At 47.5% G+C, this 25,733-nt stretch overlaps 1 protein-coding gene across 1 annotated transcript in view; it reads left to right on the forward strand.

The window, feature by feature from the left end:
* The window catches only part of TIAM2 (TIAM Rac1 associated GEF 2), a 115,387-nt gene that overhangs the window by 74,083 nt on the left and 15,571 nt on the right, over positions 1 to 25,733 (forward strand). The window contains exon 15 of the mRNA XM_040238728.1: positions 24,586 to 24,765. Coding sequence (XP_040094662.1) covers positions 24,586 to 24,765 — 180 coding nt within the window. The remainder of the gene's footprint in view (positions 1 to 24,585; positions 24,766 to 25,733) is intronic.

Raw genomic sequence — 25,733 nt, forward strand, 5'->3', positions numbered from 1 at the left:
TGAAAATCAAGCACAGCCTGGCTTGATGAAGCACAGCTGTAAGCAGGGCTTTTGACAGCCCCGCAATTTCTGCAAATGGGTTATAATTGATCGCCTTCTTTCTCCTCAAGGGCGCCTATTACTGTCACGGCTCTTTGTCTGCCCCTGCCACCCTCCCCTGTGTGGGGGCCTTTCCCCCACCCAGTATTGTTAGCAATTAGCTCACACTATTATAACAGTTTGGAGTTTGAAAGGAATAAACAGTTTCTTTGGGGGTGAAGGGGTTGAAGGAGTTTCTGGTTTGTTCTGGGAACCTGAGGTGTGTAAAGCGGTCCCCACAGAAGGGCTGCTGGTCTGGTTTGCTGCCTCTGAGCTGGCTGGGAAGATGTAGCACTGGTGGTTGGTTGGTGGTTCTACCCATCTCCCTGTGTGTCCTGAGCTGGCACCTTTCCAGAGCCGGCGGGCTCGGGGCGTGAGGTGGAAATCCACAGCCACCCCCGTCCCCTGGGCTGCCTTGGAGGAAGAGCTTGGTGACGCTAGGATGCCCTTGTGAATGTGACTTGAAAGAACAGTTTGGAATTTTTTTTTTCCCCCTCCGCCTGGGGATGAGAGTGAGAGAGAACGCTTGTCATACTCACTTCCCAACAGCCGACTGTAGATGGAATCGTTGCTCCCAGAGGGAGCAGGTTTCTGTGAACTTTTCCTGTCTGTGTGCAGCGCGTAAGTAAACTGAGGGATCTGACTCCCAGGGATGTGGATTCCGGATCCAGATGCGGGCGTGCATGGGGCATGCTTTTCTTTTCTCTGTCTTGAAAGTTGATTTTTACTCTGAAATGTTTCAAGGCTGTTAGGCAGAGAAGATAAGCCTTTCTTTCCAGAAGGATCCTGGCAGTAATCTTCAAGCACTCTTTATAGCTCAGGTTAAGAGAATTCTCACATAGTCGTTATCTGGTGGCGGCATCAGTTTGTCCGCTCTCCTTCCAGGGTTGCACAGGTCTCTAAATGGATGTCTGAAATAATAGTCCTGTCTTTTTGAAATATAAACATATCAGAAAGAACTAGGGAAATTTTGAATATTTGCTCTGTAAAAGATGTTTGAAAAGAGAGAAGGATAATTTGAAGACAGTAAATAATTTTAGGCTTTGTCAAATTTTCTTGGAGCATCATGGATACTTGTATTGGGCTTAATGCTGTGAAAGAAAACCCACAAGGGTGAAACCTGTTTTCTACAAGGTAAGCAGCATTTTTACTTTCGTTGTTCATGATTAAATAATTTTTTTCAGCTTTTGAGAAGAATTTTATGTAATCACCTAGGGCAGCTTTGGCAGTGATTATTTTTGCAGTTTGTAGGCGTTGTTTTGGTAGAACAGCGAGCTTTGAGAATCTGGAGACACAGAGCCCTGACAACTGTGTGTTGTACTCTTTGCAATTTAATTGCTTTAGTTTATATCGTGTCCTGTTTCGTTTTTCAAGGTAGAAAAATGGCGATGCACTGATGATTAAGTTTTGGTACCTGACATGATCTTAACTTGCATTTAATATTTAATGCCTGCTCACCCATTTAGCTTAACCTTTTGAGTTTCTCACATGATTTGCTTTTAAGAGCTTGCATCTCTAAGAAGCTAAAGGAAAAGGATTTGTGGGTCACATGATTTGTTTTCCAGCATTTTAAATTATATGTCTTCTTTACCTTTCTCTGAGTATCCTGTGTTATTTCAGGATCTCCTGGTTGTAAGATGCTTTGGTTAAAAAGTCAAGTGCAAATAGAACTTATTTATAAATAGTCTTTCCACATGGCTGCTATTCAATAGATTAATATAACCGTGATCATTTTTCAGAAACTAAACACATTGATGTCTAAAGGCATGCCATCTGACATAATCCCTGAAGGATGAACAGAGAGGTAGCATCTTTGAAGCAAACTGGTCCCTGAGAAATGAATTGGGGTCTGATTAGTGAGACAGTTATTTTTCGCAGAGATTCATTTCCAGGTAGACAGGCAGTGGTACCATGGAAAGAACTCTTCATTTCATGGTTGGAAACTGGAATCCGTGTCCTGAGCCACCAGGCTTTACCACTGTGTACCTTGGGGCAAGGTACCCAGCCTTTTAATAAGCCTGTGTGTCTTCATCTCTGTAAGTAAAAATAACAGTAGTCCCAAACCTGTGTTGCAGAAAGGATCATAGATGACTGGAAGCCCAGACACGAGGGATTATTGGGCGAGCAGTCCCCCTCCCCGACTGGTTTGTATATTTACATGTTCTGAATGCTTTTCCATTCTACTCATCTAATGCGAGACTTAGTCACCGGGCTGCCTCCCGAGTCTTCCTGAAGTTAGTGTCTGTGGTCAAAGCCTGCCGAGCTGTCCCATGAGATAAAAAAGAATGGGAAACCAAGGGCCTCGACCCTTGAGTCCTGTTTGCTCTTTGTCACCTGCATGGAGACAGATCTTGCCCATCTTTAGCTTAATTTTCTTAGGTAGTGTTTTGAACTGATGACCTTTTCTAAAGGGTTGTTCAAGTGACTGAATAAAAATGGTGTATGTTAGGTTTGCCTTTATCCTTAGCAGGAGTGAGCTGTGAGTGTGAGATGCTTAGAGGGTCTCTACTGTTCGCTCTTTGCAAGAGAAGCGTAGCTTCAGGGCAGAGGGAGGCGCCGAGGACACAGAGGACTCAGGCTGAGAAGGATCAAAGTTGAGCCGAGTTTCCCATCAGCCCTCAAGCGCATCATTCTGCATTCCTAACAGCTGCTTCCTTTCAGCAGGCACTTGGTGGCAAGTTGGTGAACCCGTTTGAAATGACTAGGGTTCATTTTCATTGGCTTCTGCAAGGCTGTTTGATCTCTTTGTAGTTTGTTGGATTTTTTTTGTGGGGGGAGGATTTTCCATTTTCCTAGCTTCAGGATATTAGCTCCCCACTCTTCTCGGTCTGTCCTTGATCATTCAGGCTGAAATGCCTGGGAGATGCCGAGTCTCTGCTGGGAGTGGCTGGAAAGGACGTTGCTGACCCCTTTGTGGCCACGGATCATTCATACCCTCTGTCCCACCGGGTTCGATGCCACCCACAGTGTCAGAGAGAAGGCAAGGAAGAAAGGTAACCAGATCTCAGTGCCGGGGCAATGCTCGGGCACTGGGCATCGCACAGTGATGATGCCCATGAGCTGGGCAGCATTGTGCCCCGAGCGGGCTGCTGTCTGGCCCAGTCTGGGACAGGAGGGCATGTCCAGTGGGCAAAGAGATCTCACTGGTGGTGGCCTCTCCTTCCCCATCCCCGTGGCCGTGGGCTGGGGTCCTCAAGGGGTCCGCGTCAGGAACACATCCCTGGACAGAGCCCCTTGGCCAGTGGCAGTCACTGCTGGCTGAGCTGTGGGCCACCTGGAACCAGAGACTCCTTCCAGCTGGGGGATGCCCAACGAGTGCCCAGCGGCCCAAACGCCCTGCTGGGAACCTGGGCCGGGATGGGGGGCCCACCAGATGCTGTGAGCTGGCTGGGGGTACTTCACGACCCTGGGGCCCTGTGCTCACAAGGGAGGTAAGGCGCCACGTGCAGGCAGCAGGGTGTGTGGGGCCCCTGAAGACATGGGTCTCAGCTTGGGGAGCCCCGGGGCCACCCCTGCTTTCCTGGTTCCATCTGTGAGCGGGGACCCTGAGCCCCAGTGGAGCTGCAGCTGCAGGGCTCCCCCAGCCGCTGCCCTTCGTGCCCTGGCGTTGTTGAGGGCACTCCTGTGGGCGCTCTGACTCAGTTTCCCTCTGGGCCTCCCTTTGCTCCTCTGCTGTCCCACAGCTTCCCCTTCCTCCCGCCTCTGTCCCCCGCTTTCTCCCTCCCCTCCAGGCTCTCCCGTTTCATCCTGTTTTTTTTTTTTTTTTTTTTTCTGGAAAGAGAGAAAAGGTGTCACGGTGAGGCATCTGCAGTCACACAAGGAAGAGGAGAGAGGAGGGGGCTGGGGTGGCGGCGGCTGACTCACCCGCGGGCGGGCGTGCCAGGCGGATGTGGCTCTGGATCCACGGGCTGACAGGGTGATGACACACGCGGCCTCACACTGCGGGGTGATGACTCACAGGAGAGCGACTTGAAGACCCCCCTGGGCCCAGCCACCTGGGGTTGACCCTGACGACAGAGGCCGCAGGGACGGGCAGCCTGGTCTTAGGCTGATGACTGACCAGCCGCCCTGGATTCTGGTCCGGGCACCTCCTTCCTTCTCCTCCTCTTTGGAACAGCAGGGCCGTGATTTTGCTCCCGTGTTCTCCACAGTGAGATTGCAGAGGACTGTGTTGGTCCTTCCGAGACAGACAGAGTAGCCCGCTGGCCACCCCCACCTCGGGAGTGGACAGGGCCCTCGGCCCGCTCCTTGAGGTCTTTCCCTTGATCCTGGCGCCTGGACGAGTCCAGGAGGGCTTCCACAAGTTCCCTGTGTTCATGCCGGTTGAGGAGGGGCCGTGCGCTTTTGGATACGGTCGTGGGAGGAGTTGTAGCAATTGTTGCCTCCCTGAAGCTCCCAACCTTGTCCTCCTTGGTGTTTAGCTACTTTTCTCCATCTTTACTTTCTTTCTCGGCCTCCCAGATTGGACAAGGACTTATGAAGACTTGAGTATAGCTTTGCTGTTTGGAGAGAAAGGAGGGAGTCTGAATTTCTCAGGCCAACCCCTAACCTCCATAAACACCACTGGTAGGCTCTCAGTGGAAACCTGCTGGACGTGGGGTGGTCTCACACTGAGTCCCTTTGTCCTCGGTCCAGTCATCTCATGCCTGCATCTGTGCAGCTGAGGGGCGGGTCTGTCCATCTTGGCGGCCCATCCTGGCTCCAGGCGTCTGTAGTCCCTGACACCCATCCTGGTCTGTCTTTCTGTCCAAATGTGATCTAAAGTGGTCTTCTGCTTGACAGCCTTTTCTTCTTGTGAAGACAGAAAGCTGCTTAAAAGAAAAAGAAATGTTAGAAGAATCCACTTAGACTGAATACTGGGGACTTACGGTCTTGTGCACAGTTATTGATGTTATTTAAGGTATGCTAAGTGAAGGTGAGGGAATCGATGTCAGAGACTTTATTCCCATATCCGCTCTAGGCTTTCCCTCTCTTAGTTTGTTTAGGAAATTATTTAGAGCAGACCATTGGAGAATCTGCTGAAAACTATAGACACTTAGAAAATTGCGTCTTAGAAAAATGCATATCATACAGATACGTCTGTAAAAAGTCACCCATGATTCCAGGGAGCTCCTTGATCTTACGATGCTTATCTGTGGATTCCCTGCTTAGGAACTGATGAACTCTGGGTTCGTGATTCAATTTATTGATTTATTTGGGGTTTTCTCAGCTGCTTGGGCTCTCCTCTAGTTACAGCAAGAGGAGGCTGCTCTTCATTGCGGGGCGCGGGCTTCTCACTCCAGTGGCTGCTCTTGCCGTGGAGCACCAGCTCTAGGGCGCTCCGGCTTCACTAGTTGTGGCCTGTAGCCTTAATTGTCCCACAGCAAGTGGAGTCTTCCCAGACCAGGGATCGAACCTATGTCTCCTGCATGGCAGCTACCAGGAAGCCCTGAGGCATCTAGCTTGTTGACTTAATACGGTGAACTTTACGGAATCAAACATCAAGTACCTGCAATAAGACAAGCACTGTCTCTGTGTCGTCGAGTGGCCCTTGAACTTTGTTTTTATCTTCAAGCCTGATGGGTGGTGTGGGGTTGGCTGTCAGTGCTCTAGTCTTTCAATGTGTTAAGAGACTGAGGCACATCAGATGAATGACCACCCCGCCCTGGACGGCACGCATTGCTAGGTTGAGATGAGGAGACCACGCTGATGGTGGTGGGTGGACGCTGCTTGATGCTCACCAGCTGTAATGTGGTGTGCTGGGTGTTGGAGCATTTCAAAAAGTTTTTTCTGTAATTAGTGGGGGAAAAAAGTGATGTTGCAGGGGGACAAGCATGTAAATTTTGATTCCAAAGCAGAATTGTGTGAAACTCATTTTTGTAAAATGAACAGCTGTCTTGAGGGGCCGGGAGGCAGTGGTTTACATGCTGAGTTTGGGGGGGATCGGGTAGCTCAGCCTGGCCACTTCTGCATCAGCAGGGGAGCTGGTCACAACTGCTGCGTTCTCCTTCCCTTTCTTTTGAAGGAGTAACAGCCGCAGTTGTCATCTAATTTTGACTGGCCACTGTTTGGGCACGGGGGATCTTTATCCATCTTATCTTTAATATCTCCCAGGAATGGCGGTATCATCACACTTCGTTTTCACCCCTTTACTAAATCTCCTTCACAAAGGTGCTCTCAGCTGTTAGCTCTTGTTGAGAGCTCTGAGCTAGTCCTTTTCTTGTTCTGTGTACGTGGAGATGGTGGTTAGATGAACACTCTGATTGTGCTGGGTCAGGGACAGTGTATTTGAGTCTCAGTGCTTTTTTGTGTCTTTCATCACTCATAGCAGATTTCTTACCTTTTGATAAAAGTCCCAGCCCCACGGTGTCACCTCTTTCACTCTAAAGAAAAAAAAAAAAAGTTCTGAGAAATTGTTTCAAATCATTTGGCAATTTCCCCCATGCTCTCCTCTTTGAGAAGATTTCTTTGCTACGTCCTTGGGGCTGGGCGGCTGAAGGCGTGGAGGTCAGGGGCTGGGGAGGGACTCTGCCCGGGAGCCCTTCACACAAGCAGATGTTTGTGTCTTTGGCATCTTCCCATCCCAGGTTCCTAACTGCTGCGAACAAAGATGGGATTATTAATTTTGTAAACCAGCCTCCTGCTGTTCCTGATAATAGCATGAGGAACATGGCAGCAGAAAATGTACGTGTCATATAAGATGTTAACGTCGGGGGAAAGGGAATGATACACAGAAACTCTGTCCTTGACAACTCTTTTGTAAACCTCATGCTTGTTGTTGTTTAGTCTCTAGTTGTGTCTGACTCTTTGCAACCCCGTGGACCTCTGTCCACGAGATTTCCCAAGCAAGTATACTGGCTTGGGTCACCATTTCCTTCTCCAGAGGATCTTCATGGCCTAGGGATTGAACCTGCTTTTCCTAAACTGGAAGGTGCGTTCTTTAGTACTGAGTCACCAAGGAAGCCCAGATCTCACATTATTTCAAAATGAAAATATATTAAATGTCCAAAAAATATATTTGTCCCTAATAAAGGAGCCAGGAGAAAACTGGAGGTATGTTTTTACTGGGGTCCTCGGTTCTTTCTGTCTTTTCTCCCTCTCGTTCTTTTGTACATCGCCACCTCCTTCTCCCTCTTCTTGTTTGTTCAGCCTCCAGTGCCTCCCTCGGTCCCATGACTCACTTTCCTTCACACCCTCGAATCCTTGGCCGTCACCTAAGTTGTCTAGTGTTTGCAGAAGACAGATGTCAGATGAGGAAACTCTTTGAGCATTTGCTTAGGAAGTCCTGGTCTGGCATTGCACAGGCTGGGGATTTCAGGCCAGCTGCTTAGAAGCCACCAGTGTTGCACAGCTTGAGGAGTCCTGCTGTCTTCTCCTCTCCAGCTGTTTTGAGCTGGCTTTGGAGACTAGAATCCATTTCCTTCTCAGTTCAGCAACCATAAGATAAAGGACAGTCAGTTGAGAAGCCTGCCTGTCCCCCCACATGGCCTGGGGGCTCTGGGCATCAGGGTGGGGCCAGGCATCCTCTGCTCGCCTCTTAGTAGCCTGGCGAGATGTTGAATGTCATGATTTTATAGACGATTTTCCAAGATGGAAAGACTGATGTTCCAACCAGTCTTCGCAGGTGAGATTTAAAAAAAATTTTCTATGTCTGAGGCTTAAAAAAAAAAAAGTTTTGTTATTAAAGGATAGTTGATTTACTGTGCTATGTGAGTTTCAGGTGTACCACAAAGTGAGTCAGTTATACAGAAATGTATATTTACAGTGAATAGTAGTCACACCATCTCTTTTGGTTGTGCATGAGTGTCTGTCTGTCTGTACACCCTTTCCCTGTGTCCTCACCTGTTCTCACCCTGGGGAAGCATGGCTTTGGTTACTTTGTATTTACCAGCTTGTATTTTCTAGAAGTTTGATCAGAATTGCTAAACCATTTGTTAACATGGACATCATCCCAGTTTATGTGTTATTATTTCATTTCTGTTACTTAGGGCTAGATTTTTGAGATGAAAGTGTAGCCGCTCAGTTGTGTCCGACTCTTTGGGACCACGTGGACTCTAGTCCACCAGGCTCCTCTGTCCGTGGAATTCTCTAGGCAGTAATACTGAAGTGGATTGCCATGCCCTTCTCCAGGGGATCTTCCTGACCCAGGGATCGAACCTGGATCTCCTGCACTGCAGGCAGATACTCTACCGTCTAAGCTACAAGGGACTTTAGGGATAGGTTGGTGCTAAAGTCTCAGATAAATGTGTATGAGGTGGGCACCGTATGAGATGATTATTTTGAGACCCTGTTAGTAAGCAATCCAGAGTAAAGTAACAGACTGGATGATCACATTGCTAAAATCCAGCAAAAAAAAATTAAACTACAAGTAAAAGGCCACACAGGTATGTACCTGTGTGCACTCAAGACAGATGGTTCTATCAATGCTTGTGCCCAATTAAGGTTATCAGGATTTTAACAAATACTTTGATTTTCAGGCAAACGTTAGAACTGAAAATCTAGGCCTTTTTATGCACAAAGGGGATGCAGCAGGTTTCAGACAAATTCTAGCACCTGGACCCTCTCTCCTAAGCCTGTACCTGTGTTCATGAGTGAGTGCGGGGTGTCCTGGTTGATGAAACCTCGTGGAATTGCTGTCATTGGAAGTCGGTGTCAGAAGGCACCGGCCTTCGGGGGGGCGGGGGTATATGGGGAGGGGGTGGGCTGCCCTCCTGAAGCTGCAGTGGGGCCACCTCGGTTTGCTGTGCATCTGTGTCAGCTCTGATGGAGACAACAAGATTGTCAGTGATGAAGTGGAAATGCCCAGAGAAGGTCTTTAGGATTCATAATTTGCACCAAATTCAGGCAGGAAAGTGGTTCCTTCATTCCCCCAAATCAGCTCACGGGCCCGTCTGCCTGTTCCGATTAGGGCAGCCACAGCTCGGTTCCTCCTGGAGATGGGCCCAGCATGATGAAAGGGGAAAACCAGATAAATAACAGTGCCTTTAAATACAAGAGATTTAAAAGCAGAGCAAATCTCTTTGTTCAGTTGCAGGTATGACATTAGAAATCCGGACACAACTTTTTAGTTCTTTAGCCTAATTTACAAACATGGTTAAGCAGCGTAGATGTGTTATTTTTGATATTGTTTTTGGTTTCAGCTTTTAAAGACTCTATTTCATAGAGTTATAATGAAATTCCCATAGTTGTTAATGTCAGCAAATTTGAAATCTGTTGCAGAAGAGTTCTCAAGTCCCAGAATTCCGAGTACTAGTATCTGATATTTGCATCTTACTAGTAATTAGTTTGATAATTTGCTGTGTGGTTTTGTACTAGGGGCAGGCCATATGTGAATATTTTTACCTCCAAAAATTATTTCAATAGATAAAATTCATGTTTTAAAATCTGCCACTGTATGATAACCTTAACATTAAAATCATACAGTATAAAAAGTAGATATTGGTTTTTAGGAAAAAGGTATATCGTGAAGGTACAAGTAAGTACAGAGAGAAGACCACTTATATCTAAACAGAAACCCTCTTCTCTCCCAGGGCTGGTTTGGTGATTTCTTCCTGAATCTTCAGTGCCTTGGTAGCTGAGAGTTCCTACCCTGGGTATCTCTGCATAAAGCAGAGGGTTTAGTAATAGTGAGTTATTTTCATCAGTAAAGCCTAGAGAACATTTCTCCAGCAATTTGTAACTTTGCTGATCTGAACATACCTTTTCATGTTGGATTTTTCCATTGGAGCTCACTCCTTGTAGAGTTTATATAGACCCAAAATAAAACCCATCCTCATAGGATTAAAAGATACAGTTTATTTGTAAATAAACAATAAATGCAATAAATTTCTTCTCCTTTATTTGCTATTTTTCCTGCTGTCTTTCTTTGGTGTTGGGAGAAACACTGCAGGAAAAAATGGTGCCTTTTTAACCGCAGTAGAGGTCTGAACAGTGCCTGTCTTGTGATTCCTACAAAAATATTTCCTGAGATAAAATTATCATACGGCAACAATAACGGTATTTAATAAAAGGACTAGCTGGGACATTGGCAGGGTGACCTGAATTAAAACCAATGAAGTGCATGGGACTTCCCTCGTGGTCCAGTGGTTAAGAATGGTGGTGCCTTCTTGTACTGCAGGGGCCACTGGTTCGATCCCTGGTCAGGGAACTAAGATTCCGCATGCCACATGGTGTGGTTAAAAAAAAAAAATTTAAAAAGAGCAGTGAAGAGCAGATTACAAGATGATGGTATTGGTCCTTGCTCTGTGAAGTCCCCCAGCACCCCCATTGCCCTACAGATAAGAGGGGTCTGTAAGAGTGTGGAGGCCCAAGAAGGTAGACCAGGCCAACCAGTTAGAGCCAGCTGAGATGTAACACTATGATAGGAAGCTGATCTAAGATGCCTAGGGAATGTCATCAGGGAACTGTAAGAGCAACTGAATTGTAGCTTCCTGACCATCTTAGAACAGCTCCTAGGCCTTGGTCTGCAGCTGGGGAGCAGATCTTGCCCTGCATTTTGTTTTTCTAGGTGAGGCAACCAGGGACCCATGTGGATTCCAACTAGAAATCCACAGAGAGGGCTTGGCTGGGGGACAGTCCAGGCTGGGTAGCTGGGCAAAGCTGTCCGCAGCAGTGAGACACAGCCTGAGCTGTTGAACAGTAGTGTGCAGGGTCCCCTTCCAGATTCAACTGTGTCATCCTCAGTCTTCTGTTTATAGTAGAGACTCTGCCTGTCCAGGAAACTAGAGGCTAACAAAGGTTTGTCAAAGCTTTAGTCTGTCCAGAACTGGATTACAACTGGTGGTGTTATTGACACATTTTCTTTTTAAATACAGTGACAAAGATAGAAAAAAATCTTAGTACATTCTTGAACTATGTAGCACTTAAAGACCTTTGCTGCAAAAAATGCTCAGTAATATAGTATCAGTGGCCAGAAATAAAGTTAGAGATGCAACTCGAATAGAAATGCTGGGTTTGGAAAAATCATCAGTAAACAAAACCAACTAGAATAATAGTGTTCAATGAAAACATTAACCACTAGAGGGAGAGTTACTGTAAATATACAAGTTTAAATGAATTTATGTGATTATCAGAACAAAAGTAGGCTGTGAGAGAAAATAAAGGGAAGAGAATTAAGAGGGAGCTAAGACCTGAGATAAATACCTCTGGTTGGGAAAGTGGGCGAGGGTGGTGTTGATGGATAAGTCATAGGCAAGTGTGTGTTTTCCCCAAAAATGAGTTGAAAGATAGGGGTTGAGAGACTTCTTGAGTTAGACTAACATATTTAGAAAGAATGTTAAATGGTAGAATCATAGAAAGAAATGAAATATAGGCTTTAATGCCGCAAGTCACAGGAAAAGCAGGCTGAATTCTCTTCCCATCCATCAAAAAGCCACACAAAAGAAAGCGAAAAGTGTTAAAGAGAATCTGAGTCATTTTTCTAAGCCTGGATCTGAGCCAGGTGAGCACGCAAGTGTTGTTTCCTTGGTTTTTGACACAGTTGAAAGCATATTATACAAGACAGTTTATATCTTATGGGAATTAGGGTGCTATTTGGAGTCTCTAGAAAATTGCCATGTAGAAGTCATTTTAAAAATATGCATTTTAGTTCAATCACTGAAAAATTTAGAATAAAGTTTGAGAAGATTTTTTCAAGTTTGAATTCAGATCTAATTTTCAGAAGAGGAATCTTCCTCATTTGGACTCCTCTCTATATATCAGGGATTGGCAGACTTTTCCCATCAAAGGCCAGGTAGTAAGTAAGCTAGGCTCTGGCAGCCACTGACCTCTGCCATCTCAGTGTGGAAGCAGCGATCGACCATAGGCTGATGGAGAAGCAAGGCTGAGTGCTAATAAAATTTTATCCTCAGTGGCAGTGAGCAGGGTGGGTTTGGCCTGAAGGTTTGCTGACCCCTGCATCTGTTTGTTTCAGAGTGAGGTCATGGGAGTCTCTTTGCAGTCAAGCCCCTGACATATGCCTTTCATTCCAAGAACATGTTCTTAAATCCAACAGAGTTAGTCTAGGTACCCAACTAACACAGTTGGCTATATAGTACTGGGCTATAATAAATGGCAACCCACTCCAGTAGTCTTTCTTGGAGAATACCATGGACAGAGGAGCCTGGCAGGCTACAGTTCATAGGGTCACAGAGTCTGACACGACTGAAGTGAAATAGCACTCACTCTACTATAATAGGCTTATAATACCTTTCACCCAAATCATGCATAAAAAAACAAGCACAAAAAGTAAAGCATTTTTAATCTTACAGCATAGTACCTTGAGAAGTTCAGCAGTACAGTACAATGGCTGGTCAGCAGGGGCTGGCATCGAATGAACAGGCAAGAAGAGTTACTGACTGCTGGAGGGAGAGGAGGTGGGAGATGGTAGAGCAGAAGGATCGTCAGCAATAGGAGACGGAGGGCCAGCTGCAGTGTCACTCACAGGGGACGCTGATGGCCCAGGCTCTGGTTCCTTGCTGGAAATAGCTGCATGTTCGTCTCTTTGAACGTCTCAGCTGGGAGATTCGTATGTAGGAGACTTTACCATCTTTGCACTTAGAAGTGAAGGAAAATTTCTGGCCCCCAATGCATCTTCCTTGATGGACAAGTTTAACATATATCAGAAGTAAGCCTTATCTCTCTGGGTGAGAAATGGGAACGAGAGAATGCAGTACTTGGCATATAATCTATTGGATAGGATGAACTGTGGTTTTTTTTTTTTTGGTAAATTACTGGGTTGGCCAAAAAGTCTGTTTAGGCTTTCCAAAATTTTTTGGCCAACCCAATACATAAGCGATATTGAAACACCCAATATTTTATGTGAAAGAAGTGCCTGGTTGTGTCGAAATGCTGCCCTGGCCCTTGAAGTATCTTTGGCTGAGAGAGCGTGCATCTTTTTCGTTCCTGAATTCAGATCAAACTCCAGTTTTAAATAAGGAAACTGAGCAGAAGGCAGGCAGCCGGCCTGTTTCACAAAGGCTCTGGATCAGCAGCTCCCTCCCCAAGGGGGTGACTCTGGCCTGGGAGTCCCATAACCACACACGGGGGGGGGGGGGGGCGCTTCCCCACCTCCAGGCGGGGGATTGGACCTGCCTTTCCTGGGGTGTGCTGCCCGAGGACAGGCCCTTACCGCTGGGTACACACGTGCCATGCAGACACTCTCTGCCTTCTCAAAGGCTGCTCTTCCCTCTGGTCGGCCACTCCCTCTCTCCCTCCGATCTTTGAAGGTGAAGTTCATCTCCTCCTCTGCCCACTTGTTAAAGCGGCTGCCCAGCCTGCTGGCCCTCCATAGCCTCCTGGTTTGGTTTTCTCCCAGCTTCCCTGGTGGCTAAGATGGTAAGGAATCTGCCTACCATGATGGAGGTCCAGGTTCGATCCCTCGGACGGGAAGATCCCTTGGAGAAGGGAACGGCTACCCACTCCAATGTTCTTGCCTGGAGAATCCCATGGACAGAGGAGCCTGGCGGGCTACAGTCCATGGGGGCACAAAAGAGTCAGACACGACTGATCGACTAACAACTTTTGGCTTTCTGCAGGGCCCTCCGCCTCTGTCCAGGTGCTGTGGGTTCCACTTCTTGTCATCTATCGAGTCCTTGTCACCTCTCTCTGCCCTTCCTCTTGTGTGAAGGTCAAGGTTTTCTCTCTTGTGTTCAAGCTTCATCTCCAGCACCTAGAGCTGAACGTGGCATGGAGGAGGAGCTCAGTAAAAAGTTAACAAATAAACCATTTGATTTTTCTGGTCCTCCCTTCAGGGAACTCAGAGGAAGTTTCTCCTCCTACCTTTGTAAAAATAACAGAACTTAGAAAGTTAAACTACCTGTGCCTGTTAGAACTCTATGGAGGCCTGGCCCCTGTGGATCCCTTGCCCTCTGCTAAGTATTTTCACAACCTTAAAATGACCTCATGGAATCCTCTCAGTGACCCTGTGAAAAACGGCCCCTGATTTACAGGTGCGCAAAACTGAATCATAGAGGAGTTAATCAGTGCTGGGGATGGCCGTGCCCATGGTGGTCACCCAGGCCTGTGGGTTTAAGGCTCCAGTCTTGGAAGAAGTAACTGGCTCAGAAAGCATAGCCCAGAGCGTATGCTGAGGCCCTTAGTGGGAGCTTCGCACTCAGGTAGGGCTGAGCTCAAGTGACCCTCTCTGACGCCATCATAGCCCCTCATCTTGCTGCCTGCTATAGGATGTGTGCCCAGGAGGTGGCAGGGGTGGCCACGTCAGGACCCCTTGCACACGCTCCAAGTGGGTCTCCTCGACAGGCCCCCACCTCTGGTTCCTGCCACAGTTCCCCAAGTGACCTGACTCGGCCGTGGGCCACAGCTGGACTGGCCTTCAGTTCCTGGCACCCTCCCCAGCCCCAAACTTTGCTTAGTGTAGGTAATTTTGTTTCCCTTGAGGTCATCCTGGCTTCCACCTTGGCCTTCCTCGACATTGCTCTGACCAGAGAAGGCAGCCCTGTTCTGTTCCCATAGACCCCACGCTGTTGGGTACCACGTGCTCTTGACTGGCTCACTCTTGATTGTCTTCTCAGCCGAACTCTGGGCACCCGGAGTTCAGGGACTGTGTCAGTCTTTGCATCACCATGTCCTCCTAGAAATGGAACGCTTTTCAGCTCATGTCTGCCTTAAATCACTTTTTTAAAGCATCAGGAAAGGATTCCATTAAGAAATTTCTTTAAAAAATTAAACCACTTATAGAAAATGAGAAAATATAGATAAGACAGAAATTAAAATAAGTTGAAATGAGGTGTTAACCACTGAATTTATGACCTGAGTGTGTGGTTAGTCACTCAGTCGTGTCCGACTCTGCGACCCAATGGACTGTAGCCCGCCCGCTCCTCTGTCCATGGGATTCTCCAGGCAGGAGTACTGGAGTGGGTTGCCATTGCCTTCTCCATTATGACCTATATTTTTCCATTAAAAAAAAAATCCACACACGGATGTTTATATGTGGTGCTCCGTTGCTCAGTCGTGTCCGCTTCTGTGCCCCATGGACTGCAGCCCACAAGGCTCCTCTGTCTGTGGAATTTTCCAGGCAAGAATACTGGAGTGGGTTGCATTGTAGCAGATACACATAAAAGTTACTTTAAAAAATGCAGACTTACCTTCTTCCCTTTCCAGTAAATCATGTCCTCTTTTGGTCTACAGATGTCAATCCTTCCCGTCATTGATAACTGCTGCATAGATTTCATTGTTTTTCTTGCACCATCATTTATTTAGGTTAATTCTTTTACTTTTCAATATAAAACAAGAACACTCATCTGACACATTTACATTTAATTTTATGTTTTTCCTTTCCATTCTGCCTTTGGAAATAGAACTACCTGGTCTAGAAAATAAAGGTTGTGAGCATTTTCTTATCCTTTTTGTATCATTTTGAGAGAAGTACGAAAAAATTGCAGGTCATTTCTCTAGAGTTTTTAATCCAAGGATTGTATCACTGTAAAATGAATGAGCTGTGCCAAGTCACTTCAGTCGTGTCTGACTCTTTGGGACCCCATGAACCCTAGCCTGCCAGGCTCCTCTGTCCATGGGATTCTCCAGGCAGGAACACTGGAGTGGGTTGCCATGCCCTCCTCCAGGGGGGCTTCCTGATCCAGGGATCAAACCCACGTCACATCTCCTGCTTTGGCAAGCAGGTTCTTTACCATTCATGCCACCTGGGAAGCCCCATAAAGTGAATGATTGTCCCCAAATATAAAAATAATCATCTCACTACACTCTGCCACAGTGCTGAATACAACCTCCTTCCTCCCCCTCTGCTGAGACCCTCCCTAGGCTAGACTGGACTGGACTGCCCTCTCCCCGAGCCTGTGGGCCCTGCCAGCTGCCTCTGAGCATGGAGCAGAGTGTAGCCCTGGAATCCTGACCTGGCAGAGGTGGGGTGGCACAGGGTGTCTGTGACTGGACCTGCCCATGGGGGACCCAGCTCATCTGGGGTCCATCGTCTGACTCTGTCCATCAGCGTTGCTTCTGGGTTCCCTCTGCTGAGAGCATTTGGGATTAATGTCAGAGCTTTCTGTAAGTTAGAGACTTCAGTGGATTAAAGCATGAATTGAAAAGTCCTCTGTACTATTTTTAGATTTCTTTTTTCCACCAAGGGGAGCATTTCTGATTTAACTCATTTGCTGGGCTGGGACAGTTGACTCCCTAGATGCACTCTGAGATGATTTACTGATGCGACCACCCATGCTCCAGACAGTGAACCAGGACTTCTGTATGAGTGCGTTGAGCATGCTCCGCTCAGCCACGCCTTTCCAGACCTGGACTGTCCCAAGGACCACTGGTGATTTACCCAGGGCTGACAGCTTTTTATTTTTTCCAACATTCTTTCCAGGGACTGTAGAAGAACCTCTGATTCTTCTGCTTAGTGTTCTGGTAGGATGAGGCTCTCCCTGGAGGAGGGCATGGCAACCCACTCCAGTATTCTTGCCTGGAGAATCCCATGGACAGAGGAGCCTGGTGGGCTACAGTCTATAGAATCGTAAAGAGTTGGACACAACTGAAGTGGCTTAGTAGGCAGGCAGGATGAGACTCTGTGGGTGTGACCCAGACTAGGATTTAGGTCCACGTCAGTGGCCCAGCATAGAGCTGATCTGTACAGCTGGAGGGAGGTGGACGTGGGTGGCAGCTGGGGGTCTGCCAAATTGATCACGTTGTGTGTGACCAGTTACCCAAGCAGCATGAGGTGTCCTCCCGTTTAGGTGCACGTGTTGACTGTATCTGTTACTGATTTCCCCCTGAAGTTAATGTCCTTTTCCTCTGAACCAGGCCTTCAAAAGTGAAGCACTCTGCAAGTGTTGTCATTGACCTTGGAGTACTTCCCTATGAACTATTCCCCAAATTACATAGCACCTTTAGACCTTTTTGCTTTGGCTGGAAGTGTTTTTGGAGTCTAAGTCATAGAAACAAATGCCTTTGACAAACGAGTCTGGGGTACCTGAAGCCTCTAAATGAGGACAGGATTGAAACCTGAGCCCAGAAAGGTGGGGTGGAGCTCAGCTGCTGGCAAGGCACACGGCAGTGAAATTTCATGGAGTCGTCAATCCTAAAGGAAATCAGTCCTGAATATTCATTAGAAGAACTGATGTGGAAGCTGAAGCTCCAATACTTTGGCCACCTGATGTGAAGAGCATTGGAGAAGACCCTGACGCTGGGAAAGATTGAGGGCAGGAGGAGAAGGGGATGACAGAGGATGAGATGGTTGGATGGCATCACCGACTTGATGGACATGAGTTTGTGCAAACTCCGGGAGATAGTGAAGGAAAAGGAAGCCTGGCGTGCTGCAGTCCATGGGGTCATAAAGGGTCATAAAGAGTCGGACACGACTGACTTAGAACAACAAGATGAAACCATGGCCATTGTCTTGAAATAGTTCTGGAAGGCAATGGCAACCCACTCCAGTACTCCTGCCTGGAAAATCCCAGGGACGGGGGAGCCTCGTGGTCTACCATCTATGGGGTCGCATAGAGTCGGACATGACTGAAGCGACTTAGCAGCAGCAGCAGCAATGTGATGTACTTATCCCATCTTAGGTTCCAATACCCACAGGGAAATGGAAAAGCCTCAGATAGTAATGTCTTCAAACAAGCGTAAAGCAGACATCAGAGTGGTTATGCTCCAGGGTTGGAGGGGCGGGGGGCGGGAGCTGATCTTAACTAATCCAGGCCAGGAGGAGCACTAATGCTTTGGATGAAAAGCGTTGAGCTGAATCAAGGTTAAAAAGGGCACCCGTCTATGGGGTCGCCTAGAGTCGGACACGACTGAAGCGACTTAGCAGCAGCAGCATGGGATTCAAGCTTGTTTGAGAAAGAAGCTTGACCCCTGCCTTCCTCCAAAGAGAATCTAGGGGCAGGGCACTTCATTAACTTGAGCAGTTTTATTACCACGCCCAAGAAATGGGGCTCCTCAAAAAAAAAACAAAAAAACAAACAAAAAAACACATCACAGAGCTAATCCAGGATAGCAAGTGTCCTTATTCACACAGTGAAGACCCAAAACCAAGGATAACTGTTTTAGCTGTCTCCTCTCCCCAACTTTATCAAGGTATAGTTGAGAATTAAAAATTATATATATGTAAGGTATACAACTGGATTTGATATGTGATGATTATCACAGCCAAATTAACACACCCATCACCTCACATAGTTGCTCTTTTGTTTTTGTTGCGAACACAGAAGAGCGACTTAATTGAGAGGTCCTGACTCATTGGAAAAGACTCTGATGCTGGGAGGGATTGGGGGCAGGAGGAGAAGGGGATAACAGAGGATGAGATGGCTGGATGGCATCACTGACTCGATGGACATGAGTCTAAGTGAACTCTGGGAGTTGGTGATGGACAGGGAGGCCTGGCGTGCTGCAGTTCATGGGGTCGCAAAGAGTTGGACACGACTGAGCAACTGAACTGAACTGACAGGTGTTTCTCATCTATGTATGTGTGTGTGTTAGCACTGTGTCGTGTCCGACTCTTTGTGACCCCATGGACTGTAGCCCACCAGGCTCTTCTGTTCATGAGATTCTCCAGGCAAGAATACCGGAGTGGGTTGCCACTCCCTTTTCTAATTCCTGATTTATGTTTGCTGTTTAGTGCTCAGCCGTGTCTTGACACTTTGTGACCTCATTGTCTGTCCATGGGAATCTCTAGGCAAGAATACTGGAGTGGGTTGCCATTTCTTTCCCCAGGGGATCTTCCAGACCCAGGGATTGAGCCCCAGTCTCCCACCTTGCAGGCAGACTCTTTACCATTTCTTTCAAGCAGGGATCAGCTTACTGAAACCTTAAAAACCTGAAAAGAAATTTTTTGGGGGTCAATATCACTACTTTTTTATACAACGTAGTTTTAGGGGGAACTTTTCATTAAATTTTAAAAGTGAATTCGTAAACAGATCAGCTTCATGCTTTCTTATAAAAGGCAAGGCCCCCAATGAACCCAAGTTTCTTAGCTTTGATCGCCGTTGTTCAGTTGCTCAGTCGTGTCTGACTGTTTTGCAATCCCATGGTTGTCCATGGGATTTCCCAGCCAAGAGTACTGGAGTGGGGTGCCATTTGCTACTCCATGGGCTCCTCCCAATCAAGTCTCCTGCATGGGCAGGCAGATTCTTTACCACTGAGCCACCAGGGAAGGTCTTATTGATCACTATGAACTGGAGAATACAAGTGAAGTGAAGTGAAAGTTGCTCAGTCCTGTCCGACTCTTTGTGACCCCATGGACTCTAGAGTCCAGGCCACTGGAGTGGGTAGCTTTTCCCTTCTCCAGGGGATCTTCCCAACCCAGGGATCTAACCCAGGTCTCCCACATTGCAGGTGGCTTCTTTACCAGCTTAGCCACAAGGGAAGCCCAAGAACACTGGAATGGGTAGCCTATCCCTTCTCCAGCAGATCTTCCCAACCCAGGAATCAAATCAGGGTCTCCTGCATTGCAGGCGGATTCTTTACCAACTGAGTTATCAGGGAAGCCCCAGAGAATACTTGAGTGAGTTTCACAGTCCAGTGTTGTTTTTGTTCTGAACAAGCACACACTGTCCAGCTACTGAATCCCCATGCACACCCAGCCCTGATGTGTGAACATCTGTCTCTACTTTCAAGGCAGAATTCCTAGGGGTGGAGGGGAGCAGGGACCAGCCTACCAGAAATCACAGTTGTGTGCAGATGTGGGGGAGCAGAGGCAACCTCCGGAGGGCTGTGGCTGCATCCTGGGCACGCCTGGGGTGTGTTCGGATTCTCCTGAGGCTGGGAGAGCCCTGACTGCATGGTGGGCAGAGGCCACCGGAGGAGGAATTTTTTGCCCCCATGATCTGCCTGATACTCCCAGAGTGGTCAGCACTGTGCAGACAGCTCCAGAGGATGCGGGTCCTGTGCCATCAGGGTCCTGTCCCCCACCCCACACCCTTCAGCTGTCGTCTCTGTGTCACACGGTGAAGACCCAATGCCTGTGAGTTCCGTGAGAACCCCTCACCCCCCTGCATACACCAAGTGCTCAACAAATGTGAGTTCCCTTTCCTCCTTGGCCTGACTGGCAGTTGGAGGGGTCACTTGATGGGTGAGGTGTAATGCTTCTTCTCTTTCATCATTAAGGAAATTGAAGAGAGAAATGTTTTACCCCCCGATGCTGGGAGGACTCAGGGCAGAGCCAGGGCTAGAACTCGGCTCCTCTCCATCTTGTCTGAGCTTCCTACGTCCATCACCACTTGTACGTGTGAAAATACCCCAACTGGAGTAGTCGCTCTTTCCAGAAACTGCGCATCAATTCACCCAGAATTCTACTTTTTAACAGTTCGATTTTATAACTGTTGCTAAGAACAGAGGAAGTGAAATATAACCCACTGGGAGACTCTTTCAGATACAATCTACAAACACAGTTATAGTGATCCTTCCCCTTTTAGTGGCTCAGCCTCCTTTTGATCCCAGAGAATACCCCCAGCCTTCCCCTTGTTGTTCAGTCGCTGAGTTGTGTCTGACTCTTTATGACCCCAAGGACTGCACCATGCTAGGCTTCCCTGTCCTTCACCATCTCCCAGAGTTTGCTCAGATTCATGTTCATTGAGTTGGTGATGCTATCCAACCATCTCATACTCTGTTGTCCCCTTCTCTTCCTGCCCTCAGTCTTTCCCAGCATCAGAGTCTTTTCCAATGAGTCGGCTCCTCACATCAGGTGGCCAAAGTATTGAAACTTTAGCATCAATCCTTCCAATGAATATTCAGGACTGAGTTCCTTTAGGATTGCTGATTTGATCTCTGTGCTGGCCAAGGGACTCTTAAGAGTCTTCTCCATCACCACAGTTTGAAAGCATCGATTCTTTGGCCCTCAGCCTTTTTGATGGTCCAACTCACATCTGTATATGACTTCCCTAGACAATACCTGAGGTGACTTTGTAACACTTCATTGTGGTATCTTCAGAAGTACATTTTCTATGAAACACTCAGCTAACATTTGCTTTTCCAACTTAGAATTACCAGAAGTATTCTTAAAATGAATTCTGATTTTCTAAGATGGCAAGATACTTTATTTTTAAAATCTCGTTATTTTAACACTGCATTGTTAGGTGTGATTTTCGACATCCCAGCAAGGAAAGCTGCAATCTCACCAGCTGCCATTTCACTTATGGTGCATTTTGTCAGATCTTATTTTATATGGTATATGCGAGCTATTAATGTGGATTCTACAGCCCCCAAAACTGTTATTTTTCAGGGTTGCAGAATTGTATTGTTAGAGCTTGTGGTGCAAATAGCAGTATAGAGATTTCAAATAAGTGAACTTGAGAGTCTCAATATTATCTTGGGCTGTTTAACTGCTAGTGGAGCCAGACGCAGAACACCAAGGTCACAGGTTTGATCTGTTTCCTCTTATCTGTGAGCTTGGTCCACACATGCTTCATGTGGCCATCCTTCAGTGCAGACCCTTGGGGCAGTGTGATCCTCCCAGGAACTGCAAGCAGAAGGCTCGCTCTGCTAATGGGTAGACCAGTAGTTCTCATGCAAGCCACACATCAGCATCACTTGAGGAGCTTTTTAAAAATACTCCTACCTGGGCCCCCAAATATTCAGATTCCTTTGGTCCAGCAATGAGTATTTCTTATGTGCTGTGCTGTGCTAAGTCACTTCAGTCGTGTCCAACTCTGTGCAACCCTATGGACTTTATAGCCTGCTAGGCTCCTCAGTGCATGGAATTCTCCAGGCAAGAATACTGGAGTGGGTTGCCATTTCTTTTTGAAAACTGCCTTTTGGCTGCATTGCTCTGTTTGGCTTTTGCTGTGTCATTAGGCTTCTAGGGCATGACTGAACAGTTAGGAGTTTCTTCAATAACCTTGAGATCTGATTGTTTCAAACATGATATGAGACATTTTGAGAGATCAAGTCGCATTCTAATCAATGCCTTAAGACCCATGTCTGTTTTCTTTTTCCTTTAAAATTGATTTTGAATTGGAGGATAATTTCTTTGCAGTATTGTGTTGGCGTCTGCCATACAGCAACATGAATCACCCTCTTGAATCTCCCTCCCACCCCCTACTACATCCTACCCTTCTAGGCCATCACAGAGTACCGGACTGGGCTGCCTGTGTTATATAGCAACTTCCCTTCAGCTATCTGTTTTATATATGTCAATGTGTGTGTCTCAGTGCTCCTCTCTCAGTTCATCCCACCCTCTCCTTCCCCCACTGTGCCCACAAGAATGTTCTCTGTATCTGTCTCTCTATTCCTGCCCTGCAAACAGGTTTATGAGTACCGTTTTGCTTGTCTGTTTTCTTGTTCTTTGAAAGTTTATCCTGAATGTGAACATCTTCTGACAGGTGTTGCTAGCAATATGCTTGTGTTACAGTTAAGGACAGAAACAAGGGGTGCTGTGTATATCCAAGGAGAATCGTTAGTGCTTACACATGCTTGAACTGTTTTAGAAGTAAATTACTTCAGATGTGTCTATGTGTCTGGTTGGAGGCTTAGTATCTGCCACTTGGTTCATTTAACTTTTGCACCAAGATGCATGTCAAAATATGAGAGAAGTGATTACTTGAAAGAGGCTAGCAGTCTGGGCGTCCTCCTCATAGACATCTGCGGGGTTGGGGGGGGGCTTGCTTTCACCCCCGTCTTGCGTTGGGCTCTGTACGTTACTGGGCTCCGTCTTCCTTGTGCCTTTGGCTTGTTCTCTGGTTCTCCCTTGGAACATGCTCCTTCCAGGATCATTTACAATCCAGTCTTCACTAACACCTTCCAGACAACCTGTTTCAACGTGGTGCTCTCATTCATTTCACGGATGTCACATTTCTCGTTTGTTCCACACAAGCTTGCGTTGGTTTCCAGTCTGCCGTAGGCTGGGCTTCGGCATTCTTACCTTGGCAAGTCTTATCTTCTTGTGCAGGGGGTGGTTCCTATTTCTCTGGAGACAGAGCAGGTCCTCGGTTGGTTCCCACTGGATTTAGTTGAAAGTCTAGCCAAAAGATCAGTGTTGTGTGTCAATGTTGATTGTCTTATTTCCATCATATAAAGACACTGTTTTGGGGGGAGGTGGGTGTAGAATAGGGAAGCAGAGAAGAAGGGAGGGCAGGCGTCCTGCTGTTACTTTGAGCCACTTAAGTGGGTCAGATGACAGTTTTTATAACAAATTGGCCACTGAGGTTGACCTGTATGCTTGTGTGAGTTAGCGTTCTGAAATATCTAAGCAAAGTAAATGAACTCAGTGAGAATGTAGAGGTGCTTCCGACTGGTTCACCTTTTTACCTGAGACAGTGATGGAAATCAGGCATGGAGACATCTAGCTGAAGAAAAGAGAGTTTTAGTTGAGCTGTTAAGAATGGATGGATATTGTAAAGTAAAATAAAGTAAAAATAAAAATTAAAAAAAAAAGAATGGATGGATATTGGCCATGCATATTAGGACTAAGCTGCTTTGTTACTCAGTAATAACATCAGTCCCAACAGAGGTGGACTCAACACTGAGCCCTTGGGGGTGATAAGAAAGAAAGGCAGGCTCCTGCCCTTGACTAGTTGCCAGGCTGGCAGGTGGTAAATTGGGCTGGATCTTGTGTGTTGGAGGAATGGAAAGAAAGTGAAGTAAAAAAGATATTTTGTGTGTAATCTGATGATGCTCCAGGCAGGTGGTGGCATATAGGAAGAGACATATTTGAGACTTTAAACCACTAGCCTCTGGCAGGAATATACAAATGGGTTCTCCTAGAGAAGGCTTTCGTGCTGCGCTTAAACCCAAGCAGGAACTTTTATAGAAGGCTGTTCATCCTTGCAGACATTCCAGCTCCTCCTTGGCTTTTAAGCTGTGAGGTTTCTCTTCCCATGTCCTAGAGTGAGAAGCCTTTTTTCCCCCATGTCCTGGGTTCAGCACGAGGCTGCTTCCTGCTGAGAACATGCTCAAGGTTCCCTCCTCCCTGAAGGTTCCCATGGACCTCAGCAGGCTTTGCTGTTTCGCTTGCTTCCCACCTGTGCCCTCTGGTGGGCTCTGTACCCCATCGGAGTGGGGACCTTATCTTTCCTACATGACCTGACCCCTACTCCCATTCCTAGCAGAGGCAGCAGCTCACACTTTAACTCCTCGCACTGGGACTTGGCTCAAGGCTACATAACCCCAGGGGGGGTTGGTGGGGAGCACTCCAGGCTCCCTGTGATCCAGCTTCCCTGACACTCTGTCCCTTTCCTGGGTCTCCCAGGGCTGTTGAGTGTCAGTTATTGAGGGGACAGAGTGGACCGTCTGTCTGCATGGTGCTCTCACAGAGCCTTGACCTTGATTGTAGAGCAGCCTCAAGTGTATTGCAGAGGGTTAGCTCTGTGCTTTATTCTCTAGTCTCAACACTAAAGAAGCGCCTGTCACACAGCTTCTGTGAAAGTCGAAAAGCGTCATGGGTAAGTACTGAACAAGTGTAAGTTTGTATCTTCACGACCGGAACCTTGAGTGGTAGCCAGCAGGGTTTGAGATGACCGAAGCTGGATGCCCCCAATCAATGTCCCATGAGACTCCCAAGAGGGTGCTGGGCGAAGAGAGCCCCCGTGTCCTTGGTGGGAGGCTGATAATGATGGAGGACGTTCTGTGCCTCTTGTTCCCTCCCAGAGTGCTGAGCAGATCACCGCGCTGTGTAAGAATTGTAACGACACCCAGACCAACGGCATGGAAGGACCAAGGGACGGTCAGGACCCTCCTCCGAGGCCACTGGCTCGCCACCTCTCTGATGCAGATCGCCTCCGGAAAGTCATCCAGGAGCTCATGGACACAGAGAAGTCCTATGTGAAGGTGACGGGAGATGCCGCTGTGATTCCCTGCTCCCCTCCTGTGATGGCCAGCTGCATGTTGGCAGGGGCTCCTGGCTGTATCTACCCAGGACTCTGCCACTCACCAGGGAGATGCCTGCTCCTGGAAGTGGCAAATTGCTGTCAGGGAGGGCGAGAGGGTGGAAGAGCGAGCTGAGCGGGCTTGCAGAATTTAGACTCCCCGCTCATTCTGTTACCAAGGTAGCTTTCACTATGGAAACAGATGTTCTAGTTTGTCATTTGCAATCTGTGGGAAGGGAGCCTGCTCTGGTTTAGGGAAAGGGGGATGGAGGTCACTTTAGGTGATGAGGAACCAGGGAGCAGCGTGTTCACAAGCGACTGCTGGCACAGGCCCCAGAGGGCAGGCCTCACCGTGCAGGACAGAGCCCCACAGGGGAGGCCCCGGGCATTACTTGGCCATCCGCAGCCACCACACAGAGCAGCGGCTGGGCCTTTCACAACCCAGGGAGACCACTTATTTATCTCAGGGGCTCCAGTTAGTAGTTTGGGAAACATTTTACAAAAAAAATGCGGGTGCCTGGGAAGACAGAGTTCTTTTGAAGTATTTGCTGGAATGATTTTAAACTCGCTTCCTCGGCCAGAGGAATCCAGGCCTGGCCTGGCCTCCACCTGCTGGCGTGGCCTTGGGCGGCCCCATCTGAGCCCCTCTTGGGGTCTGAGACAGGGGCATTCTTGTCCCAGGTCTAACACGCTGAGTCCTGAATTAGGCTTTGGCACATGCGCCAGCATGCACACACACGCTCTCACCTTTCTGCACAGACATATCTGAGCTTCTGCCATTTATTAACATCCACATCATTTTATCTGAACTTTGCCAGAGCCTCACGCAGGGCCTTTGGCAGAACGAATGAGGCAGCCTGGGAGAACCACCCCTGTGCCTTGTAGTCCTGCAGGGGACAAAGGAGAACGGCAGAGATGGCAGTTTCGTGG

Source organism: Oryx dammah, unplaced genomic scaffold (assembly GCF_014754425.2).
Source record: "Oryx dammah isolate SB20612 unplaced genomic scaffold, SCBI_Odam_1.1 HiC_scaffold_4, whole genome shotgun sequence".
NCBI lineage: Eukaryota > Metazoa > Chordata > Mammalia > Artiodactyla > Bovidae > Oryx > Oryx dammah.